General features: G+C 45.7%; 2 protein-coding genes across 12 annotated transcripts in view; one reads left to right on the top strand and one right to left on the bottom strand.

Annotated features, from left to right (window-relative positions):
- The first annotated feature begins 2,692 nt into the window (after positions 1-2,692).
- On the top strand, positions 2,693-19,874 carry DEGS2 (delta 4-desaturase, sphingolipid 2). 2 transcript variants are annotated; one of them, XM_083836562.1, is made up of 3 exons: positions 2,693-2,830; positions 10,990-11,732; positions 18,192-19,874. In XM_083836562.1, exons 1-3 carry the CDS (start codon positions 2,749-2,751, stop codon positions 18,333-18,335), a joined length of 969 nt encoding a protein of 322 aa, XP_083692688.1. In that variant the 5' UTR covers positions 2,693-2,748; the 3' UTR covers positions 18,336-19,874. The 2 variants fall into 2 exon arrangements, with proteins under 2 accessions (XP_083692688.1, XP_083692689.1); XM_083836563.1 differs by lacking the exon at positions 18,192-19,874 and adding an exon at positions 13,265-17,379.
- Positions 19,875-22,300: 2,426 nt separating this feature from the next.
- The window catches only part of EVL (Enah/Vasp-like), a 146,541-nt gene continuing 145,293 nt past the window's right edge, over positions 22,301-23,548 (bottom strand). For all 10 annotated transcript variants that reach the window (XM_083836553.1, XM_083836559.1, XM_083836556.1 and 7 more), the window contains one exon: positions 22,301-22,907. In XM_083836553.1, the coding sequence (XP_083692679.1) occupies positions 22,870-22,907 (38 nt within the window). In that variant the 3' untranslated portion in view covers positions 22,301-22,869. The remainder of the gene's footprint in view (positions 22,908-23,548) is intronic.

Below are 23,548 nucleotides of genomic sequence, written 5' to 3'. Positions count from 1 at the left end.
GGAATTAAGATACCTCAGACATGAAGCCTGCTCTTCAAGCTGTCAATAGCCAGTGGGAAACATGTGCAGGTGTTCCTGCTGTATTTACTGTGTCACCTGTTCTTTTAATACATGGAGGGAGGAAGTAGCTGGGTTGTGTGGCAGAAATATGTGTGTGCTGGGAAACCAGCTGGTGGAAAGGCACCTTTGGGTGGGGAGCTGTGAGTCTGTCTGACTGTGTGGACGAGAGGACCAGTATGCCTTGTTTCAGAGCTGCATCTTTCAGTTCACGTCCTCAGTGGAGCAAAGGATTTTTGTCTTTTTACCCTGAAAACTGCTAGCAGTGATGCTGGAGGTGAGTATGACCTGTACTTAAAACAATGTAAATGAGGCATGTGATGGTACCCTGTATAGAGCCAGCAATTGTGCTCCTCCTACTGAGGAGCACAATTAACACGCTTCCGTGTTAAAAATTTCTCTCAGATAGATTTCTTCATACTTAGAAGTCCTGAACAAGTATAGGAAATTGCCGGTGAAAAGAAGGCTACAGCCGGGAGAACCTGACCATACGAAGCATGTTTGAATTGCCATTAAGTGCACTGAGTACATGGGTTTGTAGAACTCAGACACAGTCGTTATGATATTCTTTACAAAGGCTATTACTCTATTCTCAGGTGAGGTTAAAATCCACCCTCCTTTTCCTCTGTGAATGGTTCTAACCCTGTTTGCACTAGGGTGCTGTAAAACAAAAGGTGCCAAATGGTCAGAACTGGATAATACTGCTGCCAATTCTGAACAATTCAGCTTTAGACAGTCTAAAGCTGGTGTTTCTCGTTTGTCTGGCATCCACAATTACTCTTAAATTAGTATAATTTGTTCAGTTTATTATAGAAATATAAAGGGTGAAATTCTATCCTCAAAGAGAGGTGCCAGCTCACTGGAGACAGAGGAGCTTGTTGTTCCTCTCATGTGGTAGGGCAGAGCCCATAGCAATAAGCTACATGAAGGCAGTGCGGTTGCCTGCAAAGGGATGCTCGCTTTCAACGCGTAACTTACCCTGTGCAGCAGCCTATTGAATAAACTTTTGGGGATGAAGTCATGTTTGTTTTCGTGTCAACCACGTGGGCTGCCCCACTAATTTGCTTTTATAGTCACCCTAAGAACTACTGAGCAGGAAGTGACAGACGAGTGTCATCGCTGTCATGTCGTCTTTGGCCTCTCCACCGATACCGTCAACAAGACAAAGGATTAGAGCCAATTAAAGGTTTAGGCTGAGATACTGATGCATCTGCTCTCCGAACAATTCTTTATTTACAGAAACATGTAATAACCTTACTCAGATTAACAGTCCTAACTGGGCTGGACCTTGCAACCTTGTGGGTGACCACTGGCCTCACGTTGGAGCGATGGTGGAGAACAGAGAGTTGTCCTTCAGAGAAGTGACCTGCAAAAGTGAATTGGTTAAACGTCTGCTCTGGGCAAAGCTGCTTACCTTTACACCATGCTCCTTCCACTCAACCTGCTTTGTTCAAGAGTTTAAATTTAGACTGCTTAAGGGGAAAAAACAGTTAAAGAAAATCCTAAAGCTTTCTAGCAGTCAGGTGGCAGTGTTTTGTTTTTGTTTTTGTTTTTGTTTTTGTGGGTTTTAACCCATATCATTTCACACAACTGTACTACCAAGCAGTGTTAAATAGTTAAATATGGCTGAAGGAAGAGATCGTTGTATTGACAATGTCAACAGGGAGAAATTTTCCTGAAAAATATTTGTTTCACATCTGCTTTTTTCTGCCACTTGCAACTTCCAACTGTGCTAGGCATTTCTAAGGATAAGAGAGTAAGGAGGGAGTTAGAGAGATTAAAAAATGAACAAGAACATTGGGAAATAAGATTGTCTTCTGAGCATGGAGCTGGTCCGAGTGGGATGTGGTCAGTGGAAGGAGCGATGCTAGGGACAGCAAACACCGAGGATGGACAGTGGGTCAGGTATGGGCTTGCACAAGAGCACAGTGGGAACAAGAGCAGCACTTTAATTTGGGGTTGTGCATGGAGAAACGTCACTTCTCCCTGTGAATCAGAGAGGCTAGAGAGGAGTTTTGGGCTTAGCAAATCCTTCGCCTGACTTCCTTGCCGAGGAGCGCCGACATTCCCTGGACCAGACGCAGGAACTGGGCCGCAGACTCCCAGGAGCGAAGCACGACCCAGCCCAAGGCTGGCTGCTGCGGGGACAGCTCGCCCAGGGTTAGCAGGGCCCCAGGAGACCAGTGCCAGGCGCTGGTCACCTGCTCGCCCTTCTGAGCTTCCCAGCCTGGGAGCAGCCCCCACGACCGCACTTTGCCCTAAATCACATCCCACTTCGGGCTGCGGATTTACGGGATTTTGACTACCCTCGCTAACCAAAAACCCTTCCCAAGCCCCAGGGCGACAAGCCCGCAGTGCCGCTGCCTCCCTTCCCTCCGCGGCCACCCCGGCGGGCGACAGCAGCGCCGCCCCCTCGAGCCCCCCGACGCCGGCAGCGGCACGACGGGGACCCGACCTCCCCCAAAACCCCCCCGACCGCCCCCAAACCCCCCCCGTCCGCCCCCACACACCTCCCCCGGCCCCCTTCGTGCCCCCGGCCGCCGGGCGGAGCCCTCCCCGGGGCACCCCACAGCCCCGGCCGCCCCTCGCCCTGCCTCCGCCCCGACGGGGCGGCCGCGGCCGGCGCCGCCCCACAGCCCGGCGGCCGGGCTATATAGGGCGGCGGGGAGCGGGGCGCAGCGCGGCGGAGCCATGGGCAACCGGGTGGCTCGGGGGGACTTCGAGTGGGTCTACACCGAGCAGCCCCACACGCAGCGCAGGAAGGAGATCCTGGGTACGTCGGGGGGGGGTCCCGGGCTGGGGTACCGGGGTTGTAGGGGGGCGCCGGGGTTGTTCCCCCTCCGGAGGGGGCACGGTGAGCTGCCCCCCGGCTTTAATGCAGCAGGTGGAAGAGCATGGGGGGAACATCTGCGGCGTTTCATTGCTTCTCCCATGCAATATGCTCCTTGAATTTCTTTCCTCGCGGTTTCCTCCTTCAGCTAGGGGAGCTGAACTGCTCCGCTTGTCAAGGCAGCGGAGGCTGGCTGGGATCCCTCCTCAGTGCGAGATCTTTTTGGTGGCGGTCGCACAGATGGGGATGTGGGTGAGCTTGCCAGAGAGCAGCAGAAAGCCCTGCTGCTTGCTTTGTCCTGGCAGTAAGGAGGTATAGCAGTAAGGAGGTATAGCTACCTTGTTTTTTTCCTTTTGTGCAGGCAGCATTTAACAGTACATATAAATATGTTGGGGGGCTTGGGGTTTCCTGAAGCTGTTTTCCAAGAAGAACCAATAATTCAGAATATTGTTGTGTATTTCCTGAATTTTTCCCTTCAGCATTTTATCAATAAAAAAGACTTTGACTTGTTTTACCTTCCCTCCAATCAGCAGCATGAAGTTTTTTAAAGATCCTGTATAAAGGAAGGGGCTGGGGCTTGTGGCTGAGGGCTGGGCAGGGGCTGCGATAACCAGGTGCCGTTTCTCAGCTCCTCCATGCTTTTGTAGATTAATCCAGGATCAGTCTAAGCTAGAGAAACATTTCCCATGTAGTTACGGTGGTGGAATATCCTGGTACAGGTTTGAATTGCATCCAGGAAAATAGCTGTTATTTTACTCTGTAATAATGATAGAGAGACAAATGATATCATTATATAAAAATGCTGCCCCTTGGTGTCGTGCCACTGATGCTTTTGGTGACGGGAACTATGATTTTGGTGAGCTCTGGGTAGGAGTGTGTGTAGTGGGGCTCCCCCTTTCTAACCTCCTGCTTTCCACATCTTGCTTGGAGTGGAGTCTGCAGCCTGTGGTGAAAGGCAGTGCTGGAGTGCTTGGGCTGCCTTACCCTTGCCTTGACAAACTCTTTTTTTGGGACCTATCAGCCTAATGCTTGCAGAGGCTTTGCCCCACACTTGTTTTGGGCTCAGAAAGAGCAGCTGGAATCTAAGTCTGTCTCCTTCCCCCCAGCGAGGGAGCAGGAAGAGTGGTGGGGAAGTGGAGATATGGACTAGCTGGGCAGAAAGGGTCATGAAACTAGTGTCATGAATGCCAAAACATCACCAAAAGTTATTGAAACTGTCATGATATCCCATGTGATATCGGCGTAATCACTGTCACTGTATTGCTCAATGCCTGAGGGTCAGTAAACCCTGGTGTTTAAAGTGTACTTAGCAAAGTATCTAGTGTCTGTTGAGCAGAGTACGATTCGTGAATCTTGTATACATACGAACATTTATCCATAAATATCCCTGTATTTTACATTTTTGTGTATAGCATTGCTTTAGGGACAGAAGCATTCCGTGCCGATAAAGGAAGTATTTCCTTCCCTGTAGGTTAATGATTTAGTAGTTAAGTACTGAAACTGGATTGTTTTCTGTTTAGGCTGTAGCTTTTGGAGATGTTGATCTCTCTCAGGCATGGCTACTTGGATTTAAATGCAAATTGAAAATTATCTATAAGGGAAGAAAATACAGGGAGCCTGACAAACACATTAGGCAGCTTCTTTCCACAGACGCGCTATTTCCTTATGCTGCTTTCCCAACCTGCTTCTATGGAGTAACCGAGTTTCGTGTCCTGGTTTAATTGTTAGCAGCCCTGGTGCCTCTATGACTTTTGTCGGTGGTGATGATATGCCTGAGTGACAAAAATGCCTCTGAGTTAGAGGAATCTCTTCAAGAACTGTCAGTTCAAGCTTTCCGGCTGCGGTGGTTGCAGATTCCCAGGTAGCAGCCCTGGCATATTTGACCCAGGAGTGATCTTTGGGGCAGATGGTTATCCGCTGGGCGGGAGGGCTGTGTGCCGACAGGGCTGGCTGGAAGCTGGCTTATAGCAGGGCTCTGTTGCAACAGATGAGCCTACTAGGGGTACAATTCACAGAATCATCTAGGTTGGAAGAGACCTCCAAGATCACCTAATCCAACCTCTGCCCTAACACTAACAAGTCCTCCACTAAACCATACCACTAAGCTCAACATTTAAACGGCTCTTAAAGACCTCCAGGGAAGACCTCAACCAGTTCCCTGGGCAGCCCATTCCAATGCCTAACAACCCTTTCAGTAAAGAAGTTCTTCCTAATATCCAACCTAAACCTCCCCTGGCGCAACTTTAGCCCATTCCCCCTCGTCCTGTCACCAGGCACGTGGGAGAATTTGTGTAACGTTGTGGAGAGCTGTGTAAGGGAAAGACCTGGCTGAAAACTAACCCAGTGGAAGAAGGGTTTTCATCTGCTGTTGGAGGGAGAGACCAGGTGTAATGTAGAGGGGATATGTACTTCTAGAAGAATTAAGATTTCAACATTAGTGGCAGTAAGGGTCTGTTGGATTAAAACGTGTAGTACTGTGATCTTACACAATGGGAAGTGTTGGTGTTTTTTTGGTCTCGAGAGAAAATGAACAGACTTACTGCTCAGACGCTGGTAACACCATAAGCACACAATGAATGGTCATTTCATCTGCAATCAGTTCTCCAAATGCAAGCAATGAGCAATATGTTGTGGCATGGGAAGAATGAGATCTTACATGTGCTGTGTGTTGGATCTAACTTTACAGAATTACTGTAGGTTGGTCAGAAGGTGTCTTGTCTCTCGGGTTCCTTAGAGAAGCATCTGTTTGCTGCTGAGGATGAGGGCTGAATCAGTGTTGCTCATGGTAAGCTGGGAGTAGCTGCAAATGATCTAACATCCAAGCATGATTATATACTTGGTTCTTTGGCAAGTTATTTTATAGTGTAGATGGAATAGGTGCTTTATCCTGTAGAAAGGCTGAGATGTTAAACTGGGAGGGAAGGAGAGGACACAAAGCAAAGGCCAGAATCCATTTGATTTTCACATTTAGCCAATTTCTGAGTATAATAGTTTCCAGACAATAGGAGTTTTGCTCATTTATTTACAGATGAGTTTAGTATTTCTTACAGATGACTCCTCTGCCTACCTAAACTTCACATTTATGAAAAGTCTGATAAATTGCACCTACTAAAATGTGCAAGATGCATATCTCAGTAGCATAAATCAAAGCTCTGAATCACATATGCTTCTGGCAAAGAAACTGAGTCTGTTTCCCCTTTATACTGCAGTGTGTGGGCACGCTGCTGCCACTGATGTGCCTGTTCTCTGATCAGCGCATTCAGAATAGCTGCCGTCTCCGTGCTCATGCAAATTCCCTTTGGGGATCACCTCCAAAATAAATCGCACGAGCAGAAAGACAATGTCCTAGGTGTTCGTGGTCTTCTGCTGACAACGTATTAAGTGCACCTGAAGGCTTCAGTGTGCTCCATGCTGCATGTTTTTGTTTGAGGTTGTTGGGAGCACTCTTTGTAACACTCCTACCTCCCCTTACTCCCGGCCAGCTAATAACCAAGCATAAACAAATGGGTCATAGCTGCTGGAATAGTGGTGTGCTGACACCATCCACCTCTGTTACCAGAACCGTGGCACCACTGCAGCGCTTTGCCTCTGGTGGGCACTTCTGGGTGACCCAGCTCCTTTGGGCCTGACAGCACAAAGCGGCTCAGGTGCTCCTGAGGGGCACGTAGAAGTCCGTGCGTGGTGGATATGTAAAACGTCTGAGTAATTAGTTGGGTCAAAAAGGCTCCTTATTAGTTTGCGCGCTGGAGGGGGCAGGAGACGAGGGAAAGCAAAGCTTTTGTCATGCATGCTGTCCTCCGGGTGTGTCCTACCTGTGTCCTGGCTCACGTATGGTTTGAATTAAATGCAGCTCAAATGGGCCATGCTGTTTGTGAGCGTGTTCACAGGCTGAGCTGCTAAAAAGCAAAACACTACCATGTCAGCAAACTGACCTATTTGCTTGTTTGTTTTTGGTACAAATACCAGCTCCAACGTAAGACATAGTGTGGTAGAGCTAACATCCTGCGCCTGGTATCTCTTATTTGATCTGGCACGGACTCATATCTAATAGAACATAGTCCAGGACAGCAGCATCACAGACTTTTTTCTTTTCCTCCTTTTTAACATGCCTTCTGAAAACATTATACTGAATAGTATGCCCACTGTGACTATACCTGTATGCCACATTTGTGGTCAAAGTAAAGGAAGATGAAGAAATTAAATTCCTTCTCTTGTTACTCCTACCTCTCATGGATGTGAGCACTGCTGCTCCTTTATAACTCCACCACTTCTGTGTTTCTGAACTGCTCCATCTTTTGCCCATGTCCAAATCTTGTGTCTACCAAAATGTGCAAGTGCTAAGTACGTGGTGTCAAAGCAATGAGCATTTGTGTCTGTTGCCCTCACTGAGATCTAACTGGGTCTCTCCAGAGTTATCTTAAAACAAAGCATTATCAGTGGGACCAGAGAATGAGTGAGGGTTCAGAACAAGGTATTTGTAGAATCATATAATGGTTTGGGTTGGAAGAGACCTCTAAAGATCTTCTAGGCCACCCCCCAGCATCGGCAGGGACATCTCTTGCTAGATCAGGTATTCACTGTCTCCTGAGGAGCAGAAACACCAGGAACTGGTGACTGCTTCTCTAGGAACAATTACTCCAGCCCTAACTGGGGATTGCTGTAGAATTACGCCGAGTGCTCCTGGACTCCCAGAAAGGTCCTCTGACTACATTTTTTTAACTTAATGCTCTTTGTCAGTGGTGTTTCAGAATGAGGCACGCCTCTAGAAAGGTAACTGATGCTTACACACAACAGTGGAGTGATCTCTGCAATTGTTAATTTGGTAAACGAGTTGTTTCAGAATCATGAACGCTTTTGAAAATAAACTCTCAGCATTTGTTCTCTCTTGACTACTGTTCTTTTATCCACACTGTTGAACAAGTGGGAAGTGCTGTATTTCATCGTCCCGGTGGAGTTTTCAGTTGCTCTGAGTTTATGGCATGGAGACTGTGGAGCTGGTTGGGTTGGGCAGAATTATTAACTACAGCTGCATACTGTGCTAAAGTGCTTGCACTGCTTTTTCACCGTGTGCTGACCTTGGAGACAGAAAAGCCATGTTTCTGCACTGCTGTACATCCACACCAGTATGCCTGCTCTCCCAGTGGCAATATGTTGGCTCTCTCTGGACAACTGGAAGCAGTGCATGGGGATAAGCTGTCTGCTGGGCTGAGCTAACAAATCCCAGAAAGCTGGAGGCTGGAGCATGTGCTGCGGAGACAGAGTAGCTGGAACTGTCCTGATTATACTCTAAAGGGCAAATCCTGGTCCCATATGGTCACCTAACTTTGTGTTTCTTCTTTCCTTCTTCTCCTCTCTACCTAGAATGGCAGAATATTTGTTTGTTTTTCTCATGTCCCTGTTCTCCATCCATGACATGACTGTTGATAATGAAGAGCTCACTATAAATTATATTTTATGACCATCTTCATATGCTAGCCCTGACCCAGTGCTTGTTGGGAAGCAATGGACTCCAGCCTTATGGAGACTGGTCATGTTAATTACCGAATAGTGCTTAGAAAGACAAAGAGAGAAGAGATTTGGGAAAGACCAGCATGATGTAAGTTCATATACATCTTAGTGTGAAACTGTAGCAGACGCCAGAAGGAGTGTAAGTTTTGGAAGGGTCAGCATTCAACGTTCTGCATTTGCAGCCACTCCACCGGTGGGGCTTTGAGCCTTCAGGAGCTTTGCAGCTGCACCTGTCAGCAGCCTCCTGGAAAGAGGAAGCAGTTATCAGTATTAATGATAAGCGCACACAGTGTTTTGGCTTAACTATTATACAAAAATTTACTGTTGGATAGGAATTTATCACGTTCAATTTAATATTAAACCCAGGCAAGTTACTTCATAGCTGTCACCTGTGATGAATGCAAGCTGCCTGCATCGCTGCTTGCACACAGTGCTGCTGGTGGTTACTGCTCTGAACTCCCTTCTAGGTAAGCTGCAACAACAATAAATAGGTCAAAACTTTCTCAAACTACAACATAAAAGCACTGCTTAGTCATTTTCCTGTCCACTTAGGGGTTTTTTTTTGTTTGGTTTTTTTTTTTTTTGATTGAAGTTACCTGACTTTGGCCAGGCAGAACAGATTTGGCCATTTTGTATCTGTGCGACAGCCGGAGTGGTGGCTGCAGTAACTTCTCTCTGCCAACTGCATGACTGAAGGATTGCAGTTGCTTGATTTAATAAAGGAATTTCTCACTTTTGGACAGATATCCCTAAGGCGGACATTAAGCTATATACAAATATTTCTGTAATGGACTTCCTGACCAGGTCATTATATCAAGTTATTCTTGAAAGCAGATATCCTGGCACTTTGTGTAAAACCTTTAGTACCTGTCTAGGTATGAGGGAACAATTTCTACAATGTTACCATTTCTAGTGTGAAAAAGTATAATTTCTAAAACTGCAAAAACAGGGACAAAAACAAAACAGTGAGGACAAAAATCTGGATTTTTTTAAGAGATTTTTGTCGAAAAGCTAGGCTGACTTGAGAATGATGCGAGGTTTTACTAGTGCTTTCCCACCTGCCTGAATATTTCTAATGATGATTTTGTCCCCTTGTCTGCACAAGGGGAAGAGCCAAGGATATCCCTTCTCTCATCTTCATCCATAACACTTAATCTTTGTCTCTTAACATCTGTCGAGCCTGGCTGCAGTTGACCACCAGGCTCCAAAGTTGTTGGAATAGTTGCAGAGCATGCCTGCATCAACCTGCTTCCTTAACTTCTGCTGCAGACTTCTCAAGGTTCACTCCTATAAAAAAAACCCTCATTTGCATCCCTCACTCAGTGCCTGGCACTGCTTTCGAGGTCACATGAAGTTGTGTGTATTGTCTCCGGTGTTTGTTTATAGTACATACAGCTGCACAGATGCAAATCGTCGTTACCTCATTTTATGGCATTGGTATCACAGTGATAGGCAGATGACATTTGATTTTCTATTCATAAAATGTGCCTATCAAATTTGTAGGGACACATTGTGTAACCTCAGGCTCCAGAATGAGTGACTTGTCCTACAGTCTTATCTATGAGAGCTGCAATTATTGATAAATGCAGAGTATGAGTAAAAACAGGGAGGTTGATAGGTGGGCAAAGGACATAAAACTGGAAAAATTCCAGTGCAAGGTAGCACTAGGAGTGAGAAGTGGGGGGTTTGTAAAGAAGAGATGTGAAGGAAAGAGCAGCACCTAGAAGATAAGCTGGAATTCTTTATATATATATATATATATACATATATATGTAAAAGATCAAATGGACGGCCACCAAAGGTTGGTAAGCTGGTCCTGTACTGACATGAGTCAGACCTGGCAAGTCGAATCCGTGTCCCTCTAATCCTTTATTGCAGTATTTGTGAGGCTGCATGTGGGATTATCTATGTGATTTTTTTCATGCCTCTTTCTGATATGTGACTTGGGAACAGGCTAATGAATGGGAAAATAGGAAAAAAAAAATCTGTATCTTAAAAATTCCTGATAATATTACTGACTTTCTAGTGATGTTAGCATGTGCAAAGGCTCGTGCACGTTGTAAGCATTGGCGAACACTCACTTATGAAACTTTTCTTAATGCTACAGTTGTCATGTAACCACAGAGTAAAACCAGGAGAGCCTGTTGCACAGCCCTCTTGCCCTGCTAGTATGTCTGAAACCAAGGTGTGGAAAGTATTACAAAGGAGGCACCTGTATCTCTCTTCTGCTGAAAATAGCAACTGGATGGGGCAAAAAGAAAGCAAAGTGGAAAAACTTGAAAAAGATGCTTTTTGAGCTTACGTTTGATGGTTATTAGCATCCTAATACTCATCCTCGTGAGGGTGCGTGGTGCCACTTGTTGACCACCAGGGTCATCCAATATATATGCACACACGTATTGGACATGAAGCTGGAAGTGGGGATGGAGCCCATACATTAATAAAGTTTTTGCTGTAGTGGTAACTTTGCTCTGGAATTTCTATTTTATAAATATAGGGCCTCAAATTTAAGGTGATAAAAGTAAAAAGCACCAGTGTTGATTGTTTACCTAACTGTGAGTTAATGAGATTTTTCTCTGCATTTTTCTCTTTAGCAAAATATCCAGAGATCAAGACTTTGATGGGACCTGATCCACACTTGAAGTGGATTGTATCTGGAATGGTTTTCACGCAGTTTCTAGCATGCTATCTGGTGAAAGACTTATCTTGGAAATGGATTTTCTTTTGGGCTTATGCTTTTGGGGGTTGCATCAACCATTCACTGACCCTAGCCATCCATGATATCTCACACAATGTCGCCTTTGGGAACAAGCAGGCCAAGTGGAACCGATGGTTTGCGGTCTTTGCCAACCTGCCAATAGGTATCCCTTACTCTGCCTCCTTCAAGAAATACCACATAGACCATCACCGGTACCTTGGTGGGGACAGCCTGGATGTGGACATTCCCACGGACTTTGAAGGCTGGTTCTTCTGTACGCCGCTTCGGAAACTGCTTTGGCTCTTCCTCCAGCCTTTCTTCTACAGTCTGAGACCGTTGTATGTGAACCCCAAAGCAATCACACGGATGGAAATTTTTAATGCCATTGTGCAGTTTTCTGTTGATCTTATCATTTACTACCTTTGGGGGCTCAAACCTATTATTTACTTAATAGCAGGTACAATTCTTTGCATGGGTTTACATCCCATTTCTGGGCACTTCATAGCAGAACACTACATGTTTTTAAAAGGATACGAGACCTACTCTTATTATGGACCTCTGAACTGGCTCACCTTTAATGTAGGCTACCACATGGAGCACCACGACTTCCCCAGCATTCCTGGGTGCAAGTTGCCAATGGTAAGTAAAGCACGAGCGCAGTGACCTGGATTTTTATAGAAGCTGCTAAACTGTCTCAAAGCAGTCACTCTAAATCATAGATCATTCTGTTTTTTTTTAGAAAAAGGATAAAAGGAGAAAGCTCTCCGAATTAGTTTCTAATTTTTTCTTTTTAAAGGGAGTCATTGAGAGAAATAGCTGCCAAAGTGCTAGAATATGTAGGTTATTTGAAGGAAACATGAACTTCTGAGCCTCAGAGGGCTCGAGTAATATTTTTGCATTATAAGATCCTCAAGCAATAGTCTAAATTTCTCTACTGCTTTTCCTCAGCTACCCAGTTTTGACTCTCTTTTAAGAGCCTTTATAAGAGTAAAGGCCCATCTGAAGTGAGTCAGGAGGCAATCACTACTTGAAAATTGTCTAATGATCAATCTATGTATTAACTCTATTGCTTGATTAACATCAAACAAAAGTCTATTTTTGAGATGACATAAGTACTGGGGCGTGTTCCAGCTTGACACAAATAGTACTAGGAAATAAATCCCCACTCTACATGACTTGTTTTAGCTCTGCTGCCCCACCCACAGAAACGGAGGGTGCCTGGTCCGTCAGAGGGAAAGCGCCGTGGCTTTGCTCTTTCTAAAGTCGAGCCCCCTGTTGTTTACATTTTATCAGTTGTGGGAATCAAATTTGCAAAGCCCAGGTGTCTAGGAATGGTTTTGAGTCTACCACCAGGAATGTAGCTGCTCTTCTGGATTTTAATGCGAGGGTTCCTCGGCAGCTGTGCTCGCAGTGCCAAAGGTACGTGACTTTGAGTATTACTCCTACACACAGATCCTCTGGCATAGCAGGGAGGAAACATCTTCTGCTGTTGGGGAGCTACAGCAGCAACATCCTCCTGAGGAGGAGGCAGAGCTGAGGAGGCTGAGGCCCTGGAGCTGTGATCCCCATGCTAGTGCAGAACACAACTTTTATGGTGGTGTATCTGGGCAAATTGATTTTGGGAACTCCACTTTTTGGGTTAATGTTTTTCCACACAGAAACACTGACAGAAGGTTCAAAACAAGAAGCTATACAGCCTGCAGTTCTGTTTTAACATCTCCCCTTGACTGCCGGAGGCCTGTCCTGAAGAAGCTGACTATTCCCAGTGGGGTTCAGGGCAGCCAGCGTTTACATGTCAGGTTCTCCCATCAGGCACTCCTATTGCTGATACACCTGATAGCTCAGCTGGGAAATGCATGAGCTTAGTTTTAGTTACAAATGTTCAAACTTGTTAGATAGGCTTAGATACTTAGATTACTGAAATGTAAATACAAGAAGAGAAGGAGGTTTAAGCTCTGTATCTTACACAAGGGAGGTGAGTGACTAATTGAACTTGCTGGGACTGTTGCTCCAGACCTGAACGAGACCTGAAAAGCTCTTCCCCACCCACATCACAAATAGCTTAGTGTAATTTCTCGAGGCAGTGTAGCAGCTGGAAGTGTCTGCACTCCCGTGTAAAGAGGATAGAGTTATTAGTTGAATTTCATGGACTTGTTTTCATGTGTTTCTAGCTCTAGGGCAACTGAGACTTGCCCTGCTGGTGGAGAAGATACCAGGTTTGTCAGTCGTCGTTGCCCGATAGAACAATACGGAAAACTTGAGTCTTTGACAAGTGAACATTTGCAAGTGAAAATCTATTATGAAGGGGAACTCCTTTGTCAAAACAGCTGTTGTAGAAAATAGTTTGACCATTAAAACGTTGTCTGTTCTTTCCTGCAAATTGAGGAGAAAAACCTTTGCCTCTTTGGTTGAAGGAGCGGGGACAGACTCTCTGGATTGTTTTAATGCATGAACTTCATAACAGGTAGCGGTAGAAATCTCCCCATGCTTAAACTCTCAGCAGATTTTTCACTCAGCAAAGATCTATTTTTTTCCACGTAGTCTTCAAGCACTCAAACTTTTAATAATTGAGTTGCTTTATTTGGATGACCTCCCATTTCTTCAAATGTTGGCAAACATAAAGTGGAAGAAAGTCTCTGTTCTTGCATGAATGAGAGCAGTGGAGAAATAGGATCAGAAAATAACTGGATCTTAAGCTTGAAAAGTAACAGGATCTTCTGCTTGCTTATCAGAGAAGTAAATTTTGTCCTTTATTGCAGGTGTCTTACCCAGTATGTTCTGAGTAATATGTTTGCCGTTTGAAAGACCTTTACCCTGGGACTGTGAAAAACTTGAAATATAATAGGCTGTGCCATAAGCTTCTAGAGATTAACAGTGAGTGACATTAGTGCGCAGTAAGAACTTGTCCCGCTAGTATAATGAGAGATTACACAAGAGATAATGAAACTTTTCATTGTAACGAAAGACCTCTCTAAAAAAATACCTATAGACTTATGACCAGATTAGCCTTTGAGTGAAGCCTTAGAACAATAAAATTGCATTCTTCACCAAGTGAGTAAGAAGATTCATTCTTCATTATCTGAAGGACTGAATAGACTTACAGTGAGGGGAGACAGGAGAACAAGGAGGAACTCAGTACTCGTCCTACAAACAGCAAAAACTGCCGTGTTACCAGAGGCAAACAAGTTATTCATTAAGCTTGTGGGAAAAGTGGAAGACATGGTATGAAGCCAGATTTGTTAGACAAGACTGGAAAACATGGTAGATGTACTCCTTCTGCACTGCAGGTCTCATTAACCCTGTGGTGGCCAGGAGGGCTACCTTGAGTTCTTCTTCTTCAGTCAAGGAGTATGGAGGGAAATCCTGTACTCTGGTTTCTAGCACTCTAAACAATTTTCTTATCTCATCATAAGGATCTCTAACTCCTGTATTACCCCAGGACAAAAGGTCTGTAACACTTGTGGTGGAATACTAGGTTGTATTTAACTTCCGTGTCTATCTGGTACTGTGGAGTAGGATGGGGGCCTTGTTGCTGTGCTCTACAAACACAAAACCAGAAGCAAAGTTTCCACCCAAAAGATTCATTACTTACCTCCTTGATCTACTTGAAGGATAGCACCAATATACCAGGTGCCAAGTGTTAGCTAATTGTGGATTTTGATTTTGGGTTATCCTTCCACAATAGCTTCCATTCACTTCTAGTTGTGATCTATAAGAAGGGAGGAGGAAATTGAAGCAGACGGGCCCTTTCCAGTGCAACGAGGAGAGCTTGGAATGGGGAAGGCAGAGGCAGGATGTAGAAATACTTCGTCACAATACCATCCTTTTTGAGATGATGGTAAGACTGGTTGCAAAAATTGCTACCTGGAAAAACTGCCGTCCACAGGTTTTGTGCTGTACCCAGAATGCAACATGGGGGATGCCTTTTTAGCCTACAGTATGCTTAATAAAGGTAGTTTAATGCTGTATTTAAAAGGGGACCTGCATTTAAAAACAATAAAAATGCACTTCCTGTCAACTACTCTGTGGACAGTAAAGAGATCATTTTGTTTTGCACATGGAGATGCTGAAACAAATGGTAGCGGATAAGCTATTTTTGCTGGGAACCTTTTTTTGTGTACATGCATTGCAGAAGAGAAAACACTTTTTTTTTTTTTTTTCTCTCATATGCTAGCATAATGGAAACAAGCACCAAACACACTTCCTTGTCTTTTCCATAAAAAAATCCTTCACGTGTCCCCTCTAACTATATTCATTAAATTTTTCCTGTTCACCATTCCTTTGTCAGAAACATTTTATCATGGTATTATAGTTTATCTTTTCTCCCTGGTTTCTGTACATGTCATGCAGTTTTCCTGCCTGGAGCACAGAGACCTTACCAAAGGTGCAAGCTCTGCCTGCCTTCCTGCATGAAGTGCTGCTGGGCACGAAGCTAAAAAGGGACAGGGGCAAAATGCTACTGAGCTGCTGCCCCACAGATGGGTAACCCACTCCAGTGCAAGCCCTGAGCCATCTCCTATGGTTTCTAGATTGAACTTACTCAAAAAGAGATGGCACCATACCCTGCCGGGAGGTGCTAAACTGATATGCTTGGTGAGCAAGCCACTCCTCCATCCCTTGATGCTGGCAGGCAGCTTGCCAGCCATGAGTGGTCTGCCTGCTTCCAGGTCACAAAATTCACTCTTCCCAGTGGAAAGCTTCCTGGTGGCAAAACTATTTTGTGGCAACTGGGGATGACATTTCTTGTTTATCACAAACGGGAATAATTTCACGTGGTTCACACACGGATAACAGCTGCATTCCTTTGGAAAATAGGAAAACTACAGGATCTCCTCAAGTGTTCAGCCAGGGTAGCTGTGTACTATAGGAAGCTTTTGGGGATGGGGACCTGGTACATCCTTTATGTCTGCATAGGGTCTCGTTGGTGACCTTTATTCACCAAGGAGCTTACAGCATGAACAGTCCCTCTCATCCTCTGGCTGTTTCAGTTACCCAGCTGGGAAAGGGAAGGATGCAAACCCCAGATTAAATCATTTCTTACCGTGGTTACAGGAAGAGAGCAGGGAATTAAATCTGCATCTGCAGAGCTCTTACCCAGTGCCTGGAAATCACCCTTCTTCCAGCTATTAACAAATGCGTCTAAGGGGAAATGTTGGTGTTGTCTGCATCACGCCGAAAATGAATCACCTCTGAAGTACAGGCCAACACTTCAAAGCAGGATGTAGGAAATTATCAGGCAGTCACAGGTATTTGGTGGCAGGCAGAGCATAATGAGACCTGAATTAAATCTCCCTCCTCCAACACAACACTGCCACGCCACTGGCACAAGGAGTGCACGAGGGCTGAAGTATAGAAGTAAAAGATCGTAACAAAACGTGTGTTACCCAATCTGCCTCACAGGGAAGTGTCTGCTAGGGAGCTGAGCTAACCATGTAACCAGCAGTGAGCAGTGCTGGCTTATAATTTACTCCAGGCCTCACCTGGAGTACTGTGTCCAGTTCTGGGCTCCCCAGTACAAAAATGACAGGGATCGCCTGGAAAGAGTCCAGCAGAGGGCCACAAGGATGATACGGGGCCTGGAGCATCTTCCCTATGAGGAGAAGCTGAGAGACCTGGGTCTGTTCGGCCTTGAGAAGAGAAGACTGAGAGGGGCTCTTATCAATTTTTCCAAATACCTGAAGTGTGGGAGACAGAGGGATTTGGCCGACCTCTTTTCAGTGGTTTGTGGGGATAGGACAAGGGGCAATGGCCACAAGATGGAGCACAGGAAGTTCCGCACCAACATGCGAAAGCACTTCTTCACGGTGAGGGTGACGGAGCACTGGAACAGGCTGCCCAGGGAGGTTGTGGGGTCTCCTTCTCTGGAGATATTCAAGGCCCGTCTGGACGCCTACCTGGGCAGCCTGCTCCAGGGAACCTGCTTTGGCAGGGGGGTTGGACCCGATGATCTCTTGAGGTCCCTTCCAACCCCTACAGTTCTGTGATTCTGTGATAATTTTGCTCCGGCTGTGAATCTTACCTTTCCACAAAGTGCTGTGTTAAGACTACACCATTACACTGTGGATGCTGACGAGTCCCTCCTCCCAGATGGCCATTTATGTGCAGCTCTAAATTTACTGGAATTCCCTGGAAGTCTTTGCTGGGCTCACTGTAGCTGGCTCTGAAATTCTGCAGTGTTTTTAAAGAGAGAAGTCGTGCTGTCCAGCCAGACAAACTGCTCTAGCATAGAGCTTTGTTTGTCTAGAAAGTGGAGTTTTAATAAAACAATGCCCAAATTGGTGGTTTTTTTTTTTTTTTTTTTTTTTTTTTGTGAAATGTACAGTAGCTCACACTGATACCCAGGAATTCTTACAGTTCCCCAAACCTGCCAGGTCTGAAACCTCTTTGTCATCTGGTTCTGGCCTTGCTCCTTCTGCACCACCACCCACAAAAACACGCAATGCTTCTGTGGTGGCAACAGTTTTAAGGCTTGTGGATTTGTAACAGGGATGAAACTTTGTGAAATTCAGGCTCTACTGAGGAGCCCTGCAGCATTTTTAACACTGGGCTGAAGGGAAGAGACCACCCCAGGATCTCCTCTGCCTGGAGGAGGAAGCCCTCGCAGGTTTGCATAGGGGTAGCAGAATGGAGGGGAGGAAAAAAAAAGAAAAAATCAATTAAAAAATGGCAAGCATAGCCCAGGCTGTCATTGGCATTTTCTCAATTGCTATTTCTCTCCTCACCAGAACCCTCAGCAGACAAGTATTGCAAGTGGCAAGCCTTGCTTAAATACAGCGTGTTGGATTGCTGGCGATTTGTAGGGCGGATTAGTCACCTCGCTGCGGAGAGCTCTCCACCTCCCAAGTGAGCGAAATTGGGTTCTGACTGAAGGCAGAGGTCCATCATCTTTCAAACCCTAGCACTGCAAGGCAGAACTTGCATCCAAAATCGAAGTATCTAAATGGATTTAAGTGTATCTTGTTTGGCTGAACTTCAGGAACTCACAAGCAGTAACAAGTGACTTCAGGTTACAGCTGTGCTATCAGATCTGAAGAGGAAAACTGAAATACACCTGACACCGTGCAGCTAAACATCTTTTTCTCTCTCTTGTTCTTCCAGGTGAAGAAGATTGCAGCAGAATATTACGACAACCTTCCCTATCACCAGTCCTGGATTCGAGTCCTGTGGGACTTTGTTTTTGATGACAGTATCAGTCCGTATTCAAGGGTTAAGAGAAAATGCAAGCTGGCAAAAGAAAATTAATGGACTAGCTCCAGCTAGGAGTCGCACTGGTATTTGGTTTGTTTGTTTGAGTGGTGTGAGTGTTCTGCAGGAAGAGAAGGATGCTCCTATGTGCTGGCATAACATTGCTACGTGCTCCTTAGACCAAGAGGATAAGTGTCAAAATGCAGCAGTTGGATGCACTATTTTAGATACTATTTTGCTAATACTTTTAAATAAAGGATATTTGTGTGTGTAACCTTGAGAAACTACACTAGAGCAAGCTACACTTATATGAATCTTGGTCTAGACTTAAAGTTAACTTCCTGGGACAAGTGTGTCCCAGTCAAAGCTTTTGCCTGGGCTGCAATGGAGAATATTTGGTGTGTGTGTGTGTGTGTGTGTGTGCATGTGTGTAGCTGAGGCTGGTTTCTCTTCATGCCAGATGTGATGTAGATGCTTTGCATGCACAGGACCATGGAAGCAGGGATGACTGGCATGCAGTAGCAAATGATACTCTAGAAGAGAACACAAGGGTGCCTTTAGCTCACACTTCTGTCTAATCCAGTGTCTGATGCCTGACAATGGCTGGTGGTAGAGATTTTGTATATGAAATGGAATATGTATGTATTTTTGTACATTTGGATCTTTATTTTAGTAGCTGCTGTTTGACTTTTATTCCAGAACTTTGTTTAAACCTTTACTCAACCCATTTCTATTCTTAGGATCTAATATTCAATGTAGTTATGTGGCAGAGCTGAATTGTGGAGACTTGACAATGGGAAGCACGTGATACCTGTTCTTCCCTGCACTCTGGAAAGCTGACTACTAAACTGTCCTTACTAAGTGGTTAAAGGAGAACAGATCTGTAAAGGTCCTCTTATAACCTGACAGCTTAATCCCTCTAATGGTTTTGACTTTTTTTCTTCTGGAAACCCATGTACATTACAAAGGAAAGGATTATTTTACAGTCATGTTGATCCCTCAGAGTACGCTGTTAGGCCTGGGAAGCCCGATTTCCTCAATAAACTCAGTTTTGTTCCTCCCTCCTGCAGCACTGGATCCAGTGAGTCATTCTGGTGCAGTCTTCTGGCCCTTTCATGAGCCTGGCACAACAGGCAGCTGAGGTAGCCTGCGGCAATTTGGGTTCCTCCGCCTACATTTCCTTTTCCTCCAGTTTCCTCATTCCTCTGATTTTGGCAGTCAGGTCAATAGCCAGGCTTGCTCAGCAGTGCAGGATCCTTTGTGACGCAGGGGCTGAGCACCAGTTCGTTCACAGATCCTGGTTTGGTCCCTGGGTTGGGCTTCTGGAAGAGAAGAGGAAGGACAGATCTCTTTCTGCCACTTCACCGAAGTGTGCCTTTTGCCCAGAAAAGAGGCCTTGGTGTGGGAGCCTCCATTAACTTCTTTGTGGCAGCGCTCATGTCAGGGAGCTTCGCTTTTTTATTAATTTACTTCAGTGCTGCTGGCACGTCGTTATCATGTATTCAGCTTGTCCTTAGCAAGCTGTTGCTCAACTCTCTTAGCCAATTTAGCAAGCTAATATAAAAACCATAATAAAGATTATGCTGTGCTCCTCAATCTGACTTTTGTACCTCTCCTCCATGGGGAGTGACCTTTCCCTGGTTCCCTTAGCTGCTCCGTGATACAGTCACCTTTGTGAGCTGCACATTACCAGCCTACCCTGACACAGAGGGTCTGGTATAAACCGGGGGGAAGTAACCAAAATTGTCAGCTGCTTCTGACCCTGCCTCCCATCAGCATTTCAGTCGTGGTCCCACCTTGCTTTGCCACAGCGTCCCTGCTCTCTGCAGGGACTGGGAGCTGCTGGAAGTGCTGGTGCCTGTGGGTGTGCAGGGCGAGCCGAGCTGCCATGAGTGTGGCTGCTGCCAGAGGAGGCTTTGGTCTTGTCCTCTCCATGGCCACTTGTTTTTGGTAACCACAGAGCAAACGGGACTGGGTTAGGAGAACGTGGGAGCTGGGTATGGTTTTATTCTCTTCACTTAAAAATCTTCACTAATCCTGACCTGTGCTTGGAAGCAACGTGGGGCGTCAGCTGGAACCAGGCAGAGCCCCGGGCCTCTCTTTGCTGCTGTTCCCTGTCCCTGGGATGTGACAGGGTGTAGAGCTGGGTGAGCACCTGGGGAGGGGATGAGGTGTCACTGATTCTGTCAGCCAAGCCCCCCTGCTTGTCCCCGTGCACCTCGGGGCTCTGCTCCCATTAAGCGGCCCTGTGCCATCTTTAGTTCGTTGGCTTAATCACAGGAGGCCTGCGGCGATGGAAGAGGGTAAGAAAAGCTCACGTACAGCCGGTTGCTGATGTTAACGCAGGGGCACGCCGTATCCAGGCTGCACACAGCTTGAGTGGCGGCAGTTTTTGCTGACCTTAGGCACAATGCACAGCTCTGAGACAAAACACAAACTGTGCCAGTTCCTCAAGAGTCTTCAAGCTTAAATAGAGATTCACGAAACAGTTGTGACCATCTGCAAGGCAGCACTTTAGGGAAGTAGTTGCCATGGTCAGGTATGCCGCTAAATGGGTTTGTAATTAAGGAACACATCGGCTGTTGTGTGAGATTTATGCAGCAGACCATAATAATCTTCACCATTACTGATGCTTGGCTGTGTTCTTCCTACCAGAAAGTCTCTTCCTCCTGGTCCTGGGGCTGCAGTGTTGCATTGCACATCAATGTCTTTCGGCTTTAGCTCCCACATGGACTTCTGTCCCGCTGTCCTATGCCAGCCAAGTGGGAAGACAGCACTAAACAGCCAGCACAGATCAGGCCTGGAGCTTGCGTTTGAATTAAGTTTAAATTTATCCCGTATTTAATCTACAGTATAGCTGGGAAGAAAAAAAAAAAAAAAAAGAAGAAGAAAAAAAAAAGTGTTTCTGAAAGACAAATGGGGCTGCTTTGAAGGCTCCCGAAGCATAACCACGGGCTCTCCAAGCCAAAGCAGATAAAAGTTTATAAGTAACTGGCAAGCCCGCCCTGCACCTGCCTGCCTGGGTGTCGTGTTGCTTGAAGGCACATAACCCCAGGACAGTGGAGGCTGGCAGGGCCTTTGGGGGGCACCTGGTCCCCCCCTGCTCAAGCAGGGCCACCCAGAGAAGGCTGCCCAGTCCATTCTGCTGTGCCACGCTGCTCTGCAAGGTCTGGGGGCAGCCACGGCATCTCAGGGGCTCTGCTCCTGAAGCAGCTCCTTCAACATGAAATCTTCAGGAAGGCCTGAAGCAAGGCAGGGGGCTCGGGAAATGCTGGGCTGATTTCAATAGCTGAACTCCGATTGCTTCTTCCGTTTACACAAAGCTATCGAGAAGATGGTATCGCGGCTGCTGCCTTGTAAATCTTGCAGTGAACCAAGTCGAGCAGAAATTCCCAAGATTGCACTAAAGAATGGGAAGAATGGCACTAAAGAAAAAAAAAGTGTGACCTGATATAGATATGAGTGGGTGTGTGCTATTAAGTGCTCAGCCGTGCCGACGCAGCATCCTGTATTCAGATATGAGACTTCAGTTTCCATGAAATAAAGCTCATGAAAGGCTGCACATCGCTAACAGGTGAAACGTGTGAAATATTAACAAGTGACACCCTTAAGCCTCTAGTTCAGAGGTGTTGCACCAGTGATTTCAGCACTGCCCTAACGCCTTCTGTAGCCTTGCTCCAGATGCACAACCCCCTTTTATTTACCAGAAGCTCTTACAAGTGCAGGTGATGGGACTGGTGGTTTTTTGTTTTGTTTTGTTTTGTTTTTACTGATGGCAGGAGATGCAGCAGGACAGACAGTGGTGGCCTGAGATGAGCCATAAGCCACTGACCTTCACTGACCAGCAAAAAGTCACCGAGGTTTCTGCACAGGCTCTCCGTTCCTGCTCTGTGGTGCTGCTGCTGCAGGGTGAGTCTTCATCACCTTCCTCCCATCCTCCCCGTGCCAGCAAGGAAACACATTCAAGTGGCATTGAGGTGGGGAAACTGAAGAGATTAATGAAACAAACAAAGGCAGGGCCATGTGGACAATAAACAGTTTATTACCAATATGAACACAGATACTGTGATGCACTGACGTACCATTTTTTTATATTGTGATAACTCTGAGACAAAGAATTTGTTGGCTGACAACTAACATGTCTCTGTTTTCTTCTGGTGATGCCACAATACATTTCTGTTGGCAAAGGATCTTCATTTACATTGCAGACTACTAGTAAAATTACTTTGAAGTCATCTATCAAAAGCAAATGATTCACGTGTGTTCTTATCTACTACTAAAAAGAAAGGTAATACATTTAAATAAGCAAATACAAAATACAAAAAAGGCTGACAAATCCAATGTGCAGTGTCAGATGAAATCTAAAAAATCCAGAAATTTAAAATTTAATATTCTTTAGATTAAGACTTTTAAAATGAAGCGAATCCAAGGCAGCAGCAAGCTTCAAAGTGTGCTGAGTCTGCTAATAAAAAGGGTATAAGAACAAAGACAGTGCCGGTGTCCTCTCTCACCATCTTGCGTGACCTTGGTACACTTAGAAACGATCCGCTCTTCCTAGCATTCTTAGTACCGTCCAAATGCTTTGCAATCATTATGTTGTACTGATCCTACTCAACTCCTGCCGTATGGCTAGAAAACCAAACCAAAAAGTTAGTGCGTAACGTCATGCCCAGCGCGCGGAGAAGGCTAAGTACAGAGGGTGCAGAACGTACGCGCCGGTAAAAGGATGAGTGGAGGGTAAACAGATGAATAAGGGTAAGCAGTCAGCTGTTTGCTTGCAAACTGCAGTAGTGGTTTAAGAAGTTGCATCTGTGATTTATATGGATGTCTTATTTTGCACTGGAATGATCTGGGGAGTCTCTGAGGGCCAAGCTGCTGGGGCGGTAGCGTACAGGTAAGGGCGTCCTCACCCCAAACTGCCCAGCTGCCGGTGGGCACGTGGTGCTAGGGCAAGGGGAGGGGGCGTGGGTTTAGCTGTTTCACAGTCTCCTCTATTTCCCCTTCTGTATGAAGCTAAGATGGGGAGTGCAGGGTGTGGGCATGGACCTTCACATGCCCTAACGCAGGCTTCAAGTAGGTATTTTGCTGTGCGTGTCAGTAATAGCGTTATTATGCTGCCTTATGTTGGCCTTGAAAAATACATTTTATCATCAACTGCAGAGCAATTTATAAAAAAATTGCGGATACATTTAGTACAGCTGTTGCACTTTTCACCGAATTGGAAAAATACATGGCTATTCGGGTTGAATGAAGGGCTGAAACTGATTTTT

The sequence above is a fragment of the Anser anser genome (assembly GCF_964211835.1).
Source record: "Anser anser genome assembly, chromosome: 5".
Classification (NCBI taxonomy): Eukaryota; Metazoa; Chordata; class Aves; order Anseriformes; family Anatidae; genus Anser; species Anser anser.
The sequence above is the reverse complement of the archived record's forward strand: the minus strand, read 5'-3'. Positions and strand labels throughout refer to the sequence as shown.

Coding starts and splice junctions, on each gene's coding strand:
- DEGS2 (XM_083836562.1), top strand. CDS start 2,749: ATGGGCAACCGGGTGGCTCGGGGGGACTTCGAGTGGGTCTACACCGAG. Junction 2,831..10,989: donor GCGCAGGAAGGAGATCCTGG/GTACGTCGGGGG, acceptor TTTTCTCTTTAG/CAAAATATCCAGAGATCAAG. Junction 11,733..18,191: donor CTGGGTGCAAGTTGCCAATG/GTAAGTAAAGCA, acceptor TTGTTCTTCCAG/GTGAAGAAGATTGCAGCAGA.